We start from the raw sequence: 12503 nt of genomic DNA, 5'->3' as shown, positions 1-12503 counted from the left end.
ATTAATAAAAGCAAAAGCATATAATCTGGAACTCTTAAGAGGGAAAAATTAAAGGAGAATTTGAACTAGCATTTGAGATAGTGAAAACCCTATAATCCTGCATTTAAGAAATGTATCTAAAAGTGTAGTTGACATTAGTAATGTCTTGTGCTGATATTTTTAAAATGCAAAATCAATGTACTTTTTAAAAAGTGGTGCTGATGCAGTCCCAATTGATTTCTTTCATCTAAGTTAGGAGGAGTGTCCTTGTTTATTTGCAGGAGACCACTTCATAACAACCAATTTTTTTATTTCTTGGTCTTTTTTGTTTGATTGTGATTTTTTCCTTTAGTGGAGCTGGGGCTGAATGAAGATGATGCATTTGCAAAAGGACCTACACTAACTGTCTATAAAGAATCCTTTGAATCTCAGTTTCTTGCTGACACAGAGAGATTTTATACACGAGAAAGTACTGAATTCTTGCAACAGAACCCAGTCACAGAGTACATGAAGAAGGTAAATTACTTAATCTGCTTTGTGATTTTTGTTTTTCTGGATACCAATTTTTTCTAGAGACAAAGGAATATAAATTCTGGGCTTTTATTTTCAGTTGCTTAAAATGATGGTTATTTTGCAGAAACAGATAGCTTTTCCTTGTAGTGATTTGCTTCTCTGTTTATCTGGTCTGAAGTTTGTCTCCTTACCACATTTCAGTGAGTGCAGTGAGAGTATGGAACCTTCTGAACAGTCAAAACAGAAGATTAAGTTAAAATAAATTCAGATTTTTTTTAGAGTTCAAGACACCAAAACAGTAATTCTGCTTTAATACCACAAGTTTACCATTCGTGTACAAGGAACAGTGTGTTGACACATTTATTGAAGTACCTTCCTGAGCAAGCTGGCTAAGGAAATACATCATTAATTAGCTTTAGTTCTCTCAGAATATTTTAGTGTCATGAACCCCGTCAAAGTACTTCTCATCAACAGAGGCCAGATTTAAATTCTGAACCTGTCTCTAGTTTTGGGGATCCCAGACAGGGCAACTAAGGGCAAGCAGGATAAACATTGGCTATTTCTGGCCTGGTTATTAGGTCAGTCCTACTGACCCGGTAGTAGATAGGTCATCTTCCACCTTGGACAAGTGCTGCTTCATGTATTTTATTCTCAGTACTTTTCTTCACTTTCAGAATTGCTGCTTTTTTATTCCCATTCAGCTTAGTTAAAAAATATGAGAAATTTTCAAGTATGTAATGTGCAGATACACATCCCTCCCTGCAATATTCTTTGTGTAATGCTTTTTACCACAGAACACATCCTTTCTTAACTCTGGGCATTAAAGTCAATTAATTACCCAAAAAGAAAAAAAAAGATTGGAGGGGAAGTCCTAGAAATAACACAGTAAAAGGAATTGTGCCTTTAGTAGTTTCCCAATAATTACCAGACCCACCTATGTTTACTTTTCTGTTGTTGAATTAATTATTTTTTGCTACCTCCCTTTCAAGTTCTTGTTTTAACTTTCATCCTAATGTATGTATAAAGAGAAATTTCAGTCATTCAGAACCTGAATGACTGGCTCATCCAGACTTCCTTGGTACAGGACAGTAAGAAGCTGTCTGAAGGTCATTGCTATTTCAAGAACTAGAGATTACAGGCAAGTAGAAATAACTGATTAGTACCCCAAACAATCCTCAAGGCTTCAGAAATACACAAAGCAACTTGCTTTGCTTGAAGCTGAAAGCACATACAAAGTTAGCAGGCAGCAGGGGAAATGTTCAGCAGGAAAGTGTGTATGTATCCTTATGTATCTGCTCAAATTAATATATTGGAGATGTATACAAGCCATTTGGGCACTCTTGGCATCTCCTTACACACTAGTGGCTGTAAGATCTTACAAGTAATCTGATGGAAGCATGAACTGTGAACAGAGTAATCTGCTGTTAGTACACTTACTTGACATTCTCATTGGAGCACTGTACTTTGAGTTCTCTCTGGCAATAAATAGCATTGCAAAATAAAAAGAAACCTTGGAGTACCCCAGGGCACACCAGCATAGCATGACTGTTACCCTATTACAGGAGAATTGTGGTAGTGTCTTGTAGAATAGTCAATGAAAGCTGAATGAACTAGAGCTAGGATTTGTGTATGTGGTTATATAGGCAGACTTACTGAGTTTAGAAGGATTGTGAATTTTTCTTCTCAGGCCAGAACTCATGAGTAAAGCTGGCATAGCCTGATGTGCTGTAGGGAAAAAGGTCAGTATTTTTTAAAACTGTTCCTTGAAATATAGTGTTCCACTGAACTTCTCATCTTTATAGTTGACACAAGTGAAGATACTGTTGTGTGAACTAATTATTTTTCTCTTGTTTCTGAAATGTGACTTTAAAAGGAAAATGGAGTTATAAGAACACCAAATAAAACAGAGAGTATAAGGAAACATGGAGTAAATATTTATTTTCATAGAAGAGTTCACAATGAGAGTTGACCGTTAACATTAAAAGCGAAAGTCTAAGGATATTTTAAGAAGCAACATCAGAAGTGGTGGAATTTCCTGAACTACAGAAATACAGAATTGATTAAATATAGGCTAAGTAGTTCCAATGTTCATAAGAAAGATTTGCTTCTATTTGCTCTAAGTAAGGAAGTTGTTATTCCTTACTGGTAAGAAATTGGCAAGTACTCTGGAGCTGGAGCTTGTATCCCTTCTCAAGTTACTGATTTCATTTCCTATTTTTTGATCAGTACTGGTTTAGCTCTAGGAGACAGTAATCCAGGACCATTTCACAGGACATAAGTGCAAAATCATTGCAGAAAGTGAAGCTAACAGTGACTTAGATGATTTAAAGCTGCCTATGTGTGGTGCAGTGCACTTGCAGTGTAGCTGTTCCTTTTTTATTGTCCAGAATATGATCTTTCATGCTTACTTGTTACTCTGGCATACTAAGACAATGAATTAACCTAATTCCATATTCTTGATGACGTTGTTCATTTAAATAATTCGGGCTGATAAGAAGGCATACGCCCTTTATCCCTAATAATGTGCTGCAGTTACAAATGGTTTGTAATGTGAATCCTTAACACTTTTGCAAATGAAATAGAGGTAATTGTTATGTAAACAATTTCAGTTTTACATTTCAGCATAAGTTCTATTCTTTGAGTGACATTTAGAATTTTAGTTTGCCAGGAAGATACGCATATGTAGCATTTCATACGCCAAATTAAATGCGAGTATAATTTAAATGACTGTAGTTTATTGGGAAGCTTTTCTGTGTAAGAATGTAGATGAGACTATTCAAATAAATTTGTCATGGGCATAGTGTTAAATTGTAGTTTCCTGCCTTTTAGTTTTGTGGAGCCGTGAAATACATTCATGTTTGTCTTAAACAAAACTACCTCTGTAGCTGGAGAGCTTGCTGATCCTAAAACTGCCAGCATCTCATGTCAGAGGCTTTCTCTTTTTCTGACAGCAGATTTCCATCTGTAAACTCCTTATTCACAAGCAACAGGAAAACAGTTCTGCTGTGATTCTCCCCCGCCATTTAAACAGCACATTGTATTTTCATCAACATAAACATCAATTCCAAATGTATATTATGATTCCTGGAAAAATAACTGCTAAAGTAGGTGGTTCACAACACCAGAGTAGAGAGAAGTTTGCTTCCTGTTGTTGTTTTCTAGAAGAATGGACTGAACAGTCACCTCTTTTCTGCTGTTGGATTCGTGTTCTGCCTTCCCTCTGGGTTTCATGTTTATGTCTGTGTTTCTGTAGGCCGAAGCTCGCCTTCTTGAGGAGCAGCGTAGAGTTCAGGTATATCTCCATGAGAGCACACAAGATGAGTTAGCACGAAAGTGTGAGCAAGTACTCATCGAAAAACATCTGGAGATATTTCATACAGAGTTTCAGAATTTGTTGGATGCTGACAAAAATGAAGGTAAGGAGTTTCAAACGCTGGCTTTAGGCTTAGAGCTCTCCTCCCTGATGAATTGTGAATAATGTAAAATCTGGCGCTAGCTAAATGTCTTGTGTTCAGGAATTAGATTAAGAGAGAAGATAGTCACTAAACTGATGGACAGGCAGGTTTTAATGAAATCAGCATGGCTGATGATACTGCTTCAAGGACCCTACCCCAATCCCGGATATTAAGGCAGAACAGCACAATCAAACAGTTTGATTTCTCTTAACATAGCTGGAAGAGTTTCAAGAGCACTTGAGCCATTTTTCCAGCAGGAGCTGAAGCTTGTGTGGGAGAGGTGGGAGGTGAAAAACAGACCAGTACTCTTTCCAGGACTTTCAGTTTAATCTGTGGATCTTCCTGAGTCAGCACTGAGAATTTTTAAAATCCAACGTGTTCAGAAGTATGTATTGAAAATGTTAAAAGAGGAGTAGATGCAAATAAGTAGCTTTTAAAATAGAATATATAAAATACATAATACTGCATTTAGAGCACAAGGAAAGGGTGGAAATTATTAATTGATGAGTTAATTTTGGCTGTGAAAATGATTCTTATATATTGTCATAGAGAACACATAGAATAAAGACTTCTTCGACACTTCCACTGAAATAAGTGAAGATTATCAGAGTTTAGGTATCTTTCAGGAATTGTCAGTTGTGTTGGTTTGTATTAGTTTCTTCAGGAGTTTGTAGAGAGCACAGAATAACAGCCAGAACTAATTCCTGTGGATCATGCAGATGATAAGGATGAATCACGATTCTGATTTCCCAGTTGGGGAACTAATTAAATCTGTATTTTAAGTCTGAGTGTGGCTGTATAGCTGAAATACTGCTCTTATGAAAGGGGCAGAAGGAAAGAGCTGTGGTTAAGTAACTAACGATAAAATTGTTCATTTGAGAGTTTTAAATTGTAACTATGACTCTGTCTCATTGTATATTGGTCTTAAAATAGCAACTACAAATTATTACTATCTAAAATAGTCATGTTGATATTGAAGAGATGCTTTGAAATCAAAAAGGGCAATTGAGCATGATTAGTGGGTCAGAAGTTGGCTGATTCAAATGTAAATAATCTGTACTAGTATTTGAGTCAGATGTTGTTTGTGTTTGTAAATATTTACTCTATAATTGGAAGAGATTTTAATGGGTGTTGGTTTGTGAAATGACTTCATAAATGACTAAATGACTTCTGACAATTGAAATAGCAATAGAACAAAAAAGAAAGTTTTTTCTGGACACAGGACAACTTCACAGACTTTTTTTTTTCCTCCTACTTTATCAAGCTCATAGGTTATGTGAACCCTTAGTACAATCACTTACCATAGTGATGCAATTCCATAAGTTTGTCAGGGTAAAAAAGAAAAGAAGTATCTTGTGTCTTGGGCACTGTCTAGTTCTGTATCTTTGGGTTTACTTTAATATGGATTATTTCTAAGATTAACTAGACTTTCTTTAAAATGCTTAATTTTTTTCTTCTTTTTCAAAATATTTTTTCTTCTGTTATCAAGCTTCACTTATGGAAATTGTAGCAGTTCCCTTGCCCTTTTTAAGATTCATGAGGTTTCAAGATTAGAAAATTTATTTTCAGTGCCAGTCTGATAATTCACTCTTTAATCACAGTAATCAGTTCATTCTCCAATTTGTGATATACTAGTATAGCCTTTGGTAGACTATCCTAAACTTCCAATAAAAGGTTGCTCTTGATTAAAATATTTATTGCTTTGCTCTTGAAAAGAAAATACACTGGTTTTGAGGTCCTTCCATGCAAACTGTGTTTGAGAATATCATATTACAGGTCACTCCTGTTGGTGTTCTGTAACTTTTTAATCCATTGTGCAGCTAATGCATAAACTGGTTATAAAGGTTGTGGGACACATTCCTCATGTGTTACATACTCACATCAGTATAATAGCTGTAGGAAATAATTGGGTTTATTGGGAGAAGGCTGTAATGACGTAGGTGGAGTTACCATGCAAATCTCCTATGAGACCTTGTAGCATCTCTTCCTTATTTCACCTAACACAGACATCCTGATAAACCAACCTGTGAACACTTGCTTGTGGGTAAATACAGCAGCAGCTTGTTGTATCTATGCGTGGCATTATTTTCCTACCTTTTTTCTAAAATTATGTAGGGTATTCATATGTTCTTATAAAAGTTAACATCAGGTTGCAATCATGGTTTTTCACAGAGAGAAAAAAAAGTTTAGTTTTCAAATCTGCAAGTTTAAGTTTGATGAAGTTTTAAGGAAAGAAAAGTGTTATACAGGAACCTAACTGAGCTGAAATGTCATCCCTTCAGTACTAGAAGGCATCAAACTCTGTGTTGTATTTCAGAGTTAGGTAGAGCACCAGCTTATTGATAGCTCTGTTTTGTTTAATCTGATAATCCTCTGGTGGTAATAAATTGCTCACAAGCCCTTCAGAGAAGTCCTTGCACCTGAGAAGAGCTAGATGCAGCTGTCAACCTTTCCATGTGTTCCACAAGGTGAAATATCCTCCTTAGTTTACAGTAAATAATCTGATTGTTTACTGTTTCACTGGAGCGCCTGCTCAGTGAGGGCAAGATTGCAAGAGGTGACTGGCAGGTTTGTGGACCTGGTGTATGGACAATTCATTGTTTGCCTTTTTTTTTTTTTTAAGAATTCTGCTCTCAGAAAATACAAAGTATCTATCCTGTTGAAACTAAATAATAAAAACCAAAACCCTCTTCAGTATTAGACTTTCCAGAATTGCTAATTGATTTGGAAAGTCTTGGCTGAAAACTGGTGAGATTTTAATATGAAGCCTTAACATACAGGAAATGACATGCAGTTTCACCGTCATTGGTTCTGTTGTAATGCTTTTCAGAACCTCTTTTTTCTTCCAGATACAATTATTACTACTGGTAATCAGTCAAAGTTGTTTTTTTTGAAGAGATGTCTCTTACTGACAGTGCTTTATTGAAGGAAATTTGATTTATACTGTTTCAATTTACCTGCTAAGGTTGTATCAACACATAATATTTCGCTTTAAATTTCCAACTGTTACCACTGATGCTGCCCAAAGTAAGAGTGTTGGTATACAAAGGGCTACAAGTAATTAGAGTACCAGAATACAAGTCAGTTAGATATCTGAGAACTGAGCTGTTCAGAATAAGATTTAAAGAACAGTGGTCAGCTGGAAAATGTTATACTCGTAGCACAGCCAGCAGTAACATTAATAAGAGTCTCAAATTCATGACAGCACCTCAAAATGTTACTTAAATAAGAGAGGTTTAACACCATTTTAAATCATTGCTTTAAACCTGCAAAAACTAAAAATCAGAAGTAAATTTTCTACCATTCAAATTGTGGGTTTTTATTCTTGAGATTTGTTGCATTCTGAAGGTAAAAAGTAGATCCTAGTATAACAGGTTATCTTCTCTTTAACTAGTGTTAGTTTTCCAGGTGAGTGCAAAGGTTTGCTGTACTGTATAATCGTTTACTGTCGTTTTTTTCTGGCTTTTTACAGGAGCAGTTGCATATGTGTTTTTGTTGACAGTGGATGTTTAGCTCCTATTGACAACTTGTAAATGAGAATTTGAAGTAATAGCCAGTACAGATGGGAGATGTTAGCTTTCCTTTTTTTTTCCTCTTTTACAGACTTGGGTCGCATGTATAACCTTGTATCTCGAATCCAGGATGGCCTTGGAGAGCTGAAAAAACTTTTGGAAACTCACATTCATAATCAGGGTCTAGCTGCAATTGAGAAATGTGGAGAAGCTGCACTAAATGCAAGTATCCCATCAAAACAAGTCTCTGTGTGCTGCCACTTGTATTAGAGGATAGTGAATGTTTCCTGAAAAAACTTCCAGTTTGTTCATTTTCCCTCTTGCTAATTTAATTTGTAAGGACTTGGCAATTCTCAAATGTTGGTAGAATGTTTAAAACAAAATTTACATCACTCTGTTTCTACTCTTTAAATTTTGGGGGTCTTTGGGGTGTTTTTTTTTTGGTTTTCGTTTGGTTTGGGTGGGTTGTGGGGATTGTTGGTTTGGTTTTGAGGGGGAGGGTGAGTTTCCTTCTGAGATTTTGCTCTCTGTCAGGATGTCATGCTGCTTGGAAAGCTGGCTGTGCAAATACAATACCCAGCACTTACAATACAAGTACACCTGAAAGTCCACTGTTTCAAGAAGCATTATCTCCAGTTGACTGTAATTCTTTTCATTGTCTTAAGGAATTCTGCCTTGGATGGGACTATCTAGAGAAATTTTCTGTTGGTTTGAGTTTTTTGATAATGTCTTTATTCTGTTTGGAAAAGCATGAGAAATAGAAAAAGAAGAAGGAACTGAAATGGTTGGAAAGGTCACAATATAAGGAGGAGATCAGGTCTTTGGAAAGGCTGCTTTTTCAATTTTTATCCCATAATTGTAATTTCAGACTTGATTTTGTATTGATTAGGGTTGCATCTTGGCAACATGGAGTTTTTTTAAACCTTTTGCCAACCTTCTTCTCTATGGACAATATGATGTTTCCCAGGGGAAAAGAAAGAACGAAACACAGCACAAAGCAAGATCAGGATAGAATATAGATTCTGGTAAATTAATTTAAAGTGGAATTCAAGAAGTGCTTGGAAAATGCTCTCAGGCATTGTCACTGATAATACCATCATTAGTGTGATTCTTAGGGTGAAACTGTGCAGAGCCAGAGGCTGGACTTTGATGATCCTTGTGGGTCCCTATACACTATGGTTCTATGATTAACTTAGATTTTTGACAAAGTTTATTTTAACTTACTGCTTTCCTGAGAAGTTCTTGAAATAGCTTCATACTAAAGCAGTAATCTGTATTGAAGGGTGTAGTGTCTGTTGTTCTTTTCTGTCGTTTGAAGTGCACAGTTTTTTAGCAGTGTTGATCTTTTATGAATCATAAAGTAATCTTGAAGCAAGTTCAGGAATCTTCAGTTTCATTTGTAGGTGTCTCTGTGAATTTTGAGATCAGATCTGCTCCATGGTTTACACATCCCCTAGTGGTCATCACTCTTGAGGTTTTTTCCTGCTTAGGCCTTGAAGAATTAGGCCACCAAAAAAAAAATGAAAGCTCTTTCTCCAGGAATTATTTCATCTTTCAGAGAGAGGAGGTCCAAGATTTGCATGTATTAGTTGACTCCAACCATTTACAAAACTCTTCCTGCCTCTGACACTTTTTCTTGTTTCCACATCTTTCTCTTTTGTTCCTTATTCCACACATTTGCTCTTCATTTTCATATGAAGTAGTATCTCTGGCTGTTACCCTTGGGAACCATCTTGCCTTTTCTTGCAATATCCCACACACCACTGTATTTGCTATTCATCATTGCATTGTTAGTCCTCTATCACACTTAGGATTGATTCTTCCCAACCTCATTTACCTGTACTGTGTCTAAACAGATAATCAAGTGAACAAATGCTTCTCACTTTCTCTGTAGTCAGTGCAGAGAAATAATCATACCACCCTGTCTCATTTCACCTATTTTAGACTTTAATGCAGAAGGAGTTGTGCTCTAGTCTCTGTTAACTGTATTAACAAGACTGCTTTTCAGTCAGAAGATTGGCTGCTTTTTGTACCTTTTGTTTGTTGTTTTTTTTTAGTCCTTGTAATCAGTACTTTTCTGAATGTCCTTCAAATCCACTTGCATTCCTTATCTCAGAAGTTCTCAATAATCTCAGTTCTTTGTCTCAAGCATGGCATGAGATTGGTGGTCCATGGTAGTCTGTGTCTGTCTTCAGTGGCAACAGGTAATGTTTTTCAGGATCCTGATAAAACCCTGCTCATATTCCACCATTTCTAGCCAACAAGAACTTCTGATCTCCAAATTGAAGACTTTTAGCCTTTTTTGGTCTGTTGTGTAGTAGTAGCTGTCCTGTGTGCCTGATGATTTACTTGCCCATCATTGTCCCTACTCCTTGCCTCCACTCCATCTTTATTGAGAAACAAAGATCAGTAACTGCACAAAGAACTCAGTCTGAGTACAGTAAGCTTGATGTTTATTGGCACTTGGCTGCCACCAGGTGCTGAGCACATCGTTTTTAAGTGCTGCCAATGACTGAGGTGTCTGTACTAAGTTGTACCAACTGGATTTACACTAGTCACATTCTTACTACAGAGATTTTCCTCTATAGCAGCTGCCACTTTATGATTGTCCAGCTCTCACAAGTGTGATTTGAAGCAAGTTTAGGTCTTTGAAAATGTTTGCAGTGGTTGAGTAAATACTTTGTTGTCTTTTGTGTCATGTGGTACACTCTGCACTCTGCTTGCTGTAAATGAAAGCTTGCAGTAACATGAGTCAGTCCTGGACATAGGACCTGAACTAGTCTGGGTACTGCTTTACCTTTAAAATGTTTCTAATACTTCATAGACTTTCTCCACACAAATTTTCTTGGGCCAGTGAATTGCTCCATTTTGAAGGAAGTCGAAAGCAGAAAGTCAACAGGTTGCAAAATCCAGTCTCTCCTTATTGCAGGATCCAAAAATGTATGTACAGACAGTGTTGGATGTCCATAAGAAGTACAACGCTTTAGTCATGTCTGCATTCAACAATGATGCTGGCTTCGTGGCTGCACTAGACAAAGTAAGTGCATGTAGTGGCAGATACTGGACTTGGGTTTTTTTTCCATAAAAAATTAAAAAAATTGTCTCCCAAAATTTCACTGTCTTTTGTGATTTATAGGCTTGTGGTCGATTTATAAATAATAATGCTGTAACAAAAATGGCTCAATCATCCAGTAAATCCCCAGAGCTACTGGCACGATACTGTGACTCTTTACTAAAGAAAAGGTATGTCCTCAAAGACAAATGATTATTTCATGTTGACTTTTATTTTAAAAGGTCTTAGCCTATGAAGTTTTATACTGTCTTCAGAAGCACAACTTCACTTTGCAAGAAATTAATTTTATCAAATTCTGGATGCAAAAATTTCAGCAGGACCATTCCTAAACGTTGTGTTGTTTGATACTCTTTTTAAGGAAAAGTGGAGGAAATAAGCAAATCTTTCTTGCCTTATAGGAATCTTAAGTTTTTGTTTTTCAGTAAAACTTGAAGGAGGGGTTTCAGGTAGGGGTTTTTACACTGAAAAACTTAAATTGGGTTGTACCTTGTAAAGAGATGCACATTCCCTTTTTCCATTAAAACTGTTGCTTCCCCCCTTTTGTTTTTTCTATATCTTCTTCTATCTGGGCAGAAATTGAGGAGAAAAACTGCTTTCTGACCTTTCATAGTTCATATTTTAATTCAAGGTATTTGGCTTTAAATGGTTCAGTAGCTCATACGCTGAGTTGGTATCAGTTCAGTTCATACTGAATTGGTGTCAGTTTTGTCCCATTTCTAGTTGTTTTGGCAGAGGAAAAAAAGGCACCACCAAACAACCCAAAAATGGGAGAACTTGCTCACTTTTCTCTTTCCCATCTCCTCCTTCATTCAGCAAAGGGTTTATTTTCTCCTGTACAACTACTGACTGTGTGCAGGGTAGATTTGGGGTTTACCTGGTGAACAAATGTGAGATGGAGGAAGACAGTGTGGTGCCACCTGAGCTTTTACCCAGTCAAGTCCTAGCTCTGTGACCTGGTTTCTTCTCACTGTACTATCTAAGATAAGAGATAAAGATAGCATTTAGCATCAGGAAGAGAGAAGTCCATGTTTAAGCTCATAAATCCTGAGAAATACCAGGCTACCAGCAAGTCCCAAGCAAGTCATGGTCCAGGACTTCAGCCTGTGACATTTGGGAACTTCAGAATTGAATTACTGACAGGTGGAGCAGTGAACTGTTCACTTCATTACATTGTTTTCTCTTTAAAGAGCCTTTGATCCCAGAACTACTCAAATTTACATTCTTTTATTTCTAAAGCTTCCATATGCATCCATATGTTGGTTTAATTCTGGTTTGGGACTCATTAAAAATGCACTTCTTTAATTGCAGCTCAAAGAATCCAGAAGAAGCAGAATTGGAAGATACACTCAATCAAGTGGTAAGATGTCTATAAATACATATAAAATATAAAAAAAATTTGTTTTGTTTATTAAAAAACCCTTTACAGCAGATTTGAAGTGGCTATATTGAAGCTATGCTTTTGCTTATTCTGTATATGCATATAAAATGTATAATTTCCATGACATCTTTTTATATCATTATATATCCACATATATATAATATGCTCTACATGTGGAATATACAGTTTGTGTTTTAAAATAGTATCCATATTTAAAGCAAACTCCACCAGTCCCTCCACCTTCTCTCAAAAAAGCCAAAAACAACCCCAATCTTTAAAATTTAGGTGCAAATTAAGTAGTTTCTGCTACATCTTTTTCAAGACAAATGTTTAAATATTTTTCCCTTACAAATTATCTTGGCTTTTCCAGATGGTTGTCTTCAAGTACATTGAGGATAAGGATGTGTTTCAAAAATTCTATGCTAAAATGCTGGCAAAGAGACTTGTGCATCAAAACAGTGCTAGTGATGATGCTGAGGCAAGCATGATCTCCAAACTAAAAGTGAGTATTCCATGAGTGTCCCATGATCTACTGCCTTGCAGATCTTCACACTGTTTTGGAAAGCATTGACATGCATCCTTTCATTTGTTTA

At 36.3% G+C, this 12503-nt stretch overlaps 1 protein-coding gene across 1 annotated transcript in view; it reads left to right on the top strand.

Annotated features, from left to right (window-relative positions):
- CUL1 (cullin 1) overlaps positions 1 to 12503 on the top strand; it is a 52354-nt gene that overhangs the window by 31171 nt on the left and 8680 nt on the right. Inside the window, exons 7-13 of the mRNA XM_036406487.2 lie at positions 332 to 495; positions 3746 to 3908; positions 7551 to 7681; positions 10389 to 10496; positions 10596 to 10702; positions 11841 to 11889; positions 12281 to 12412. Coding sequence (XP_036262380.1) covers positions 332 to 495; positions 3746 to 3908; positions 7551 to 7681; positions 10389 to 10496; positions 10596 to 10702; positions 11841 to 11889; positions 12281 to 12412 — 854 coding nt within the window. The remainder of the gene's footprint in view (positions 1 to 331; positions 496 to 3745; positions 3909 to 7550; positions 7682 to 10388; positions 10497 to 10595; positions 10703 to 11840; positions 11890 to 12280; positions 12413 to 12503) is intronic.

Source organism: Molothrus ater, chromosome 1 (genome assembly GCF_012460135.2).
Source record: "Molothrus ater isolate BHLD 08-10-18 breed brown headed cowbird chromosome 1, BPBGC_Mater_1.1, whole genome shotgun sequence".
Lineage (NCBI taxonomy): Eukaryota > Metazoa > Chordata > Aves > Passeriformes > Icteridae > Molothrus > Molothrus ater.
The sequence above is the reverse complement of the archived record's forward strand: the minus strand, read 5'-3'. Positions and strand labels throughout refer to the sequence as shown.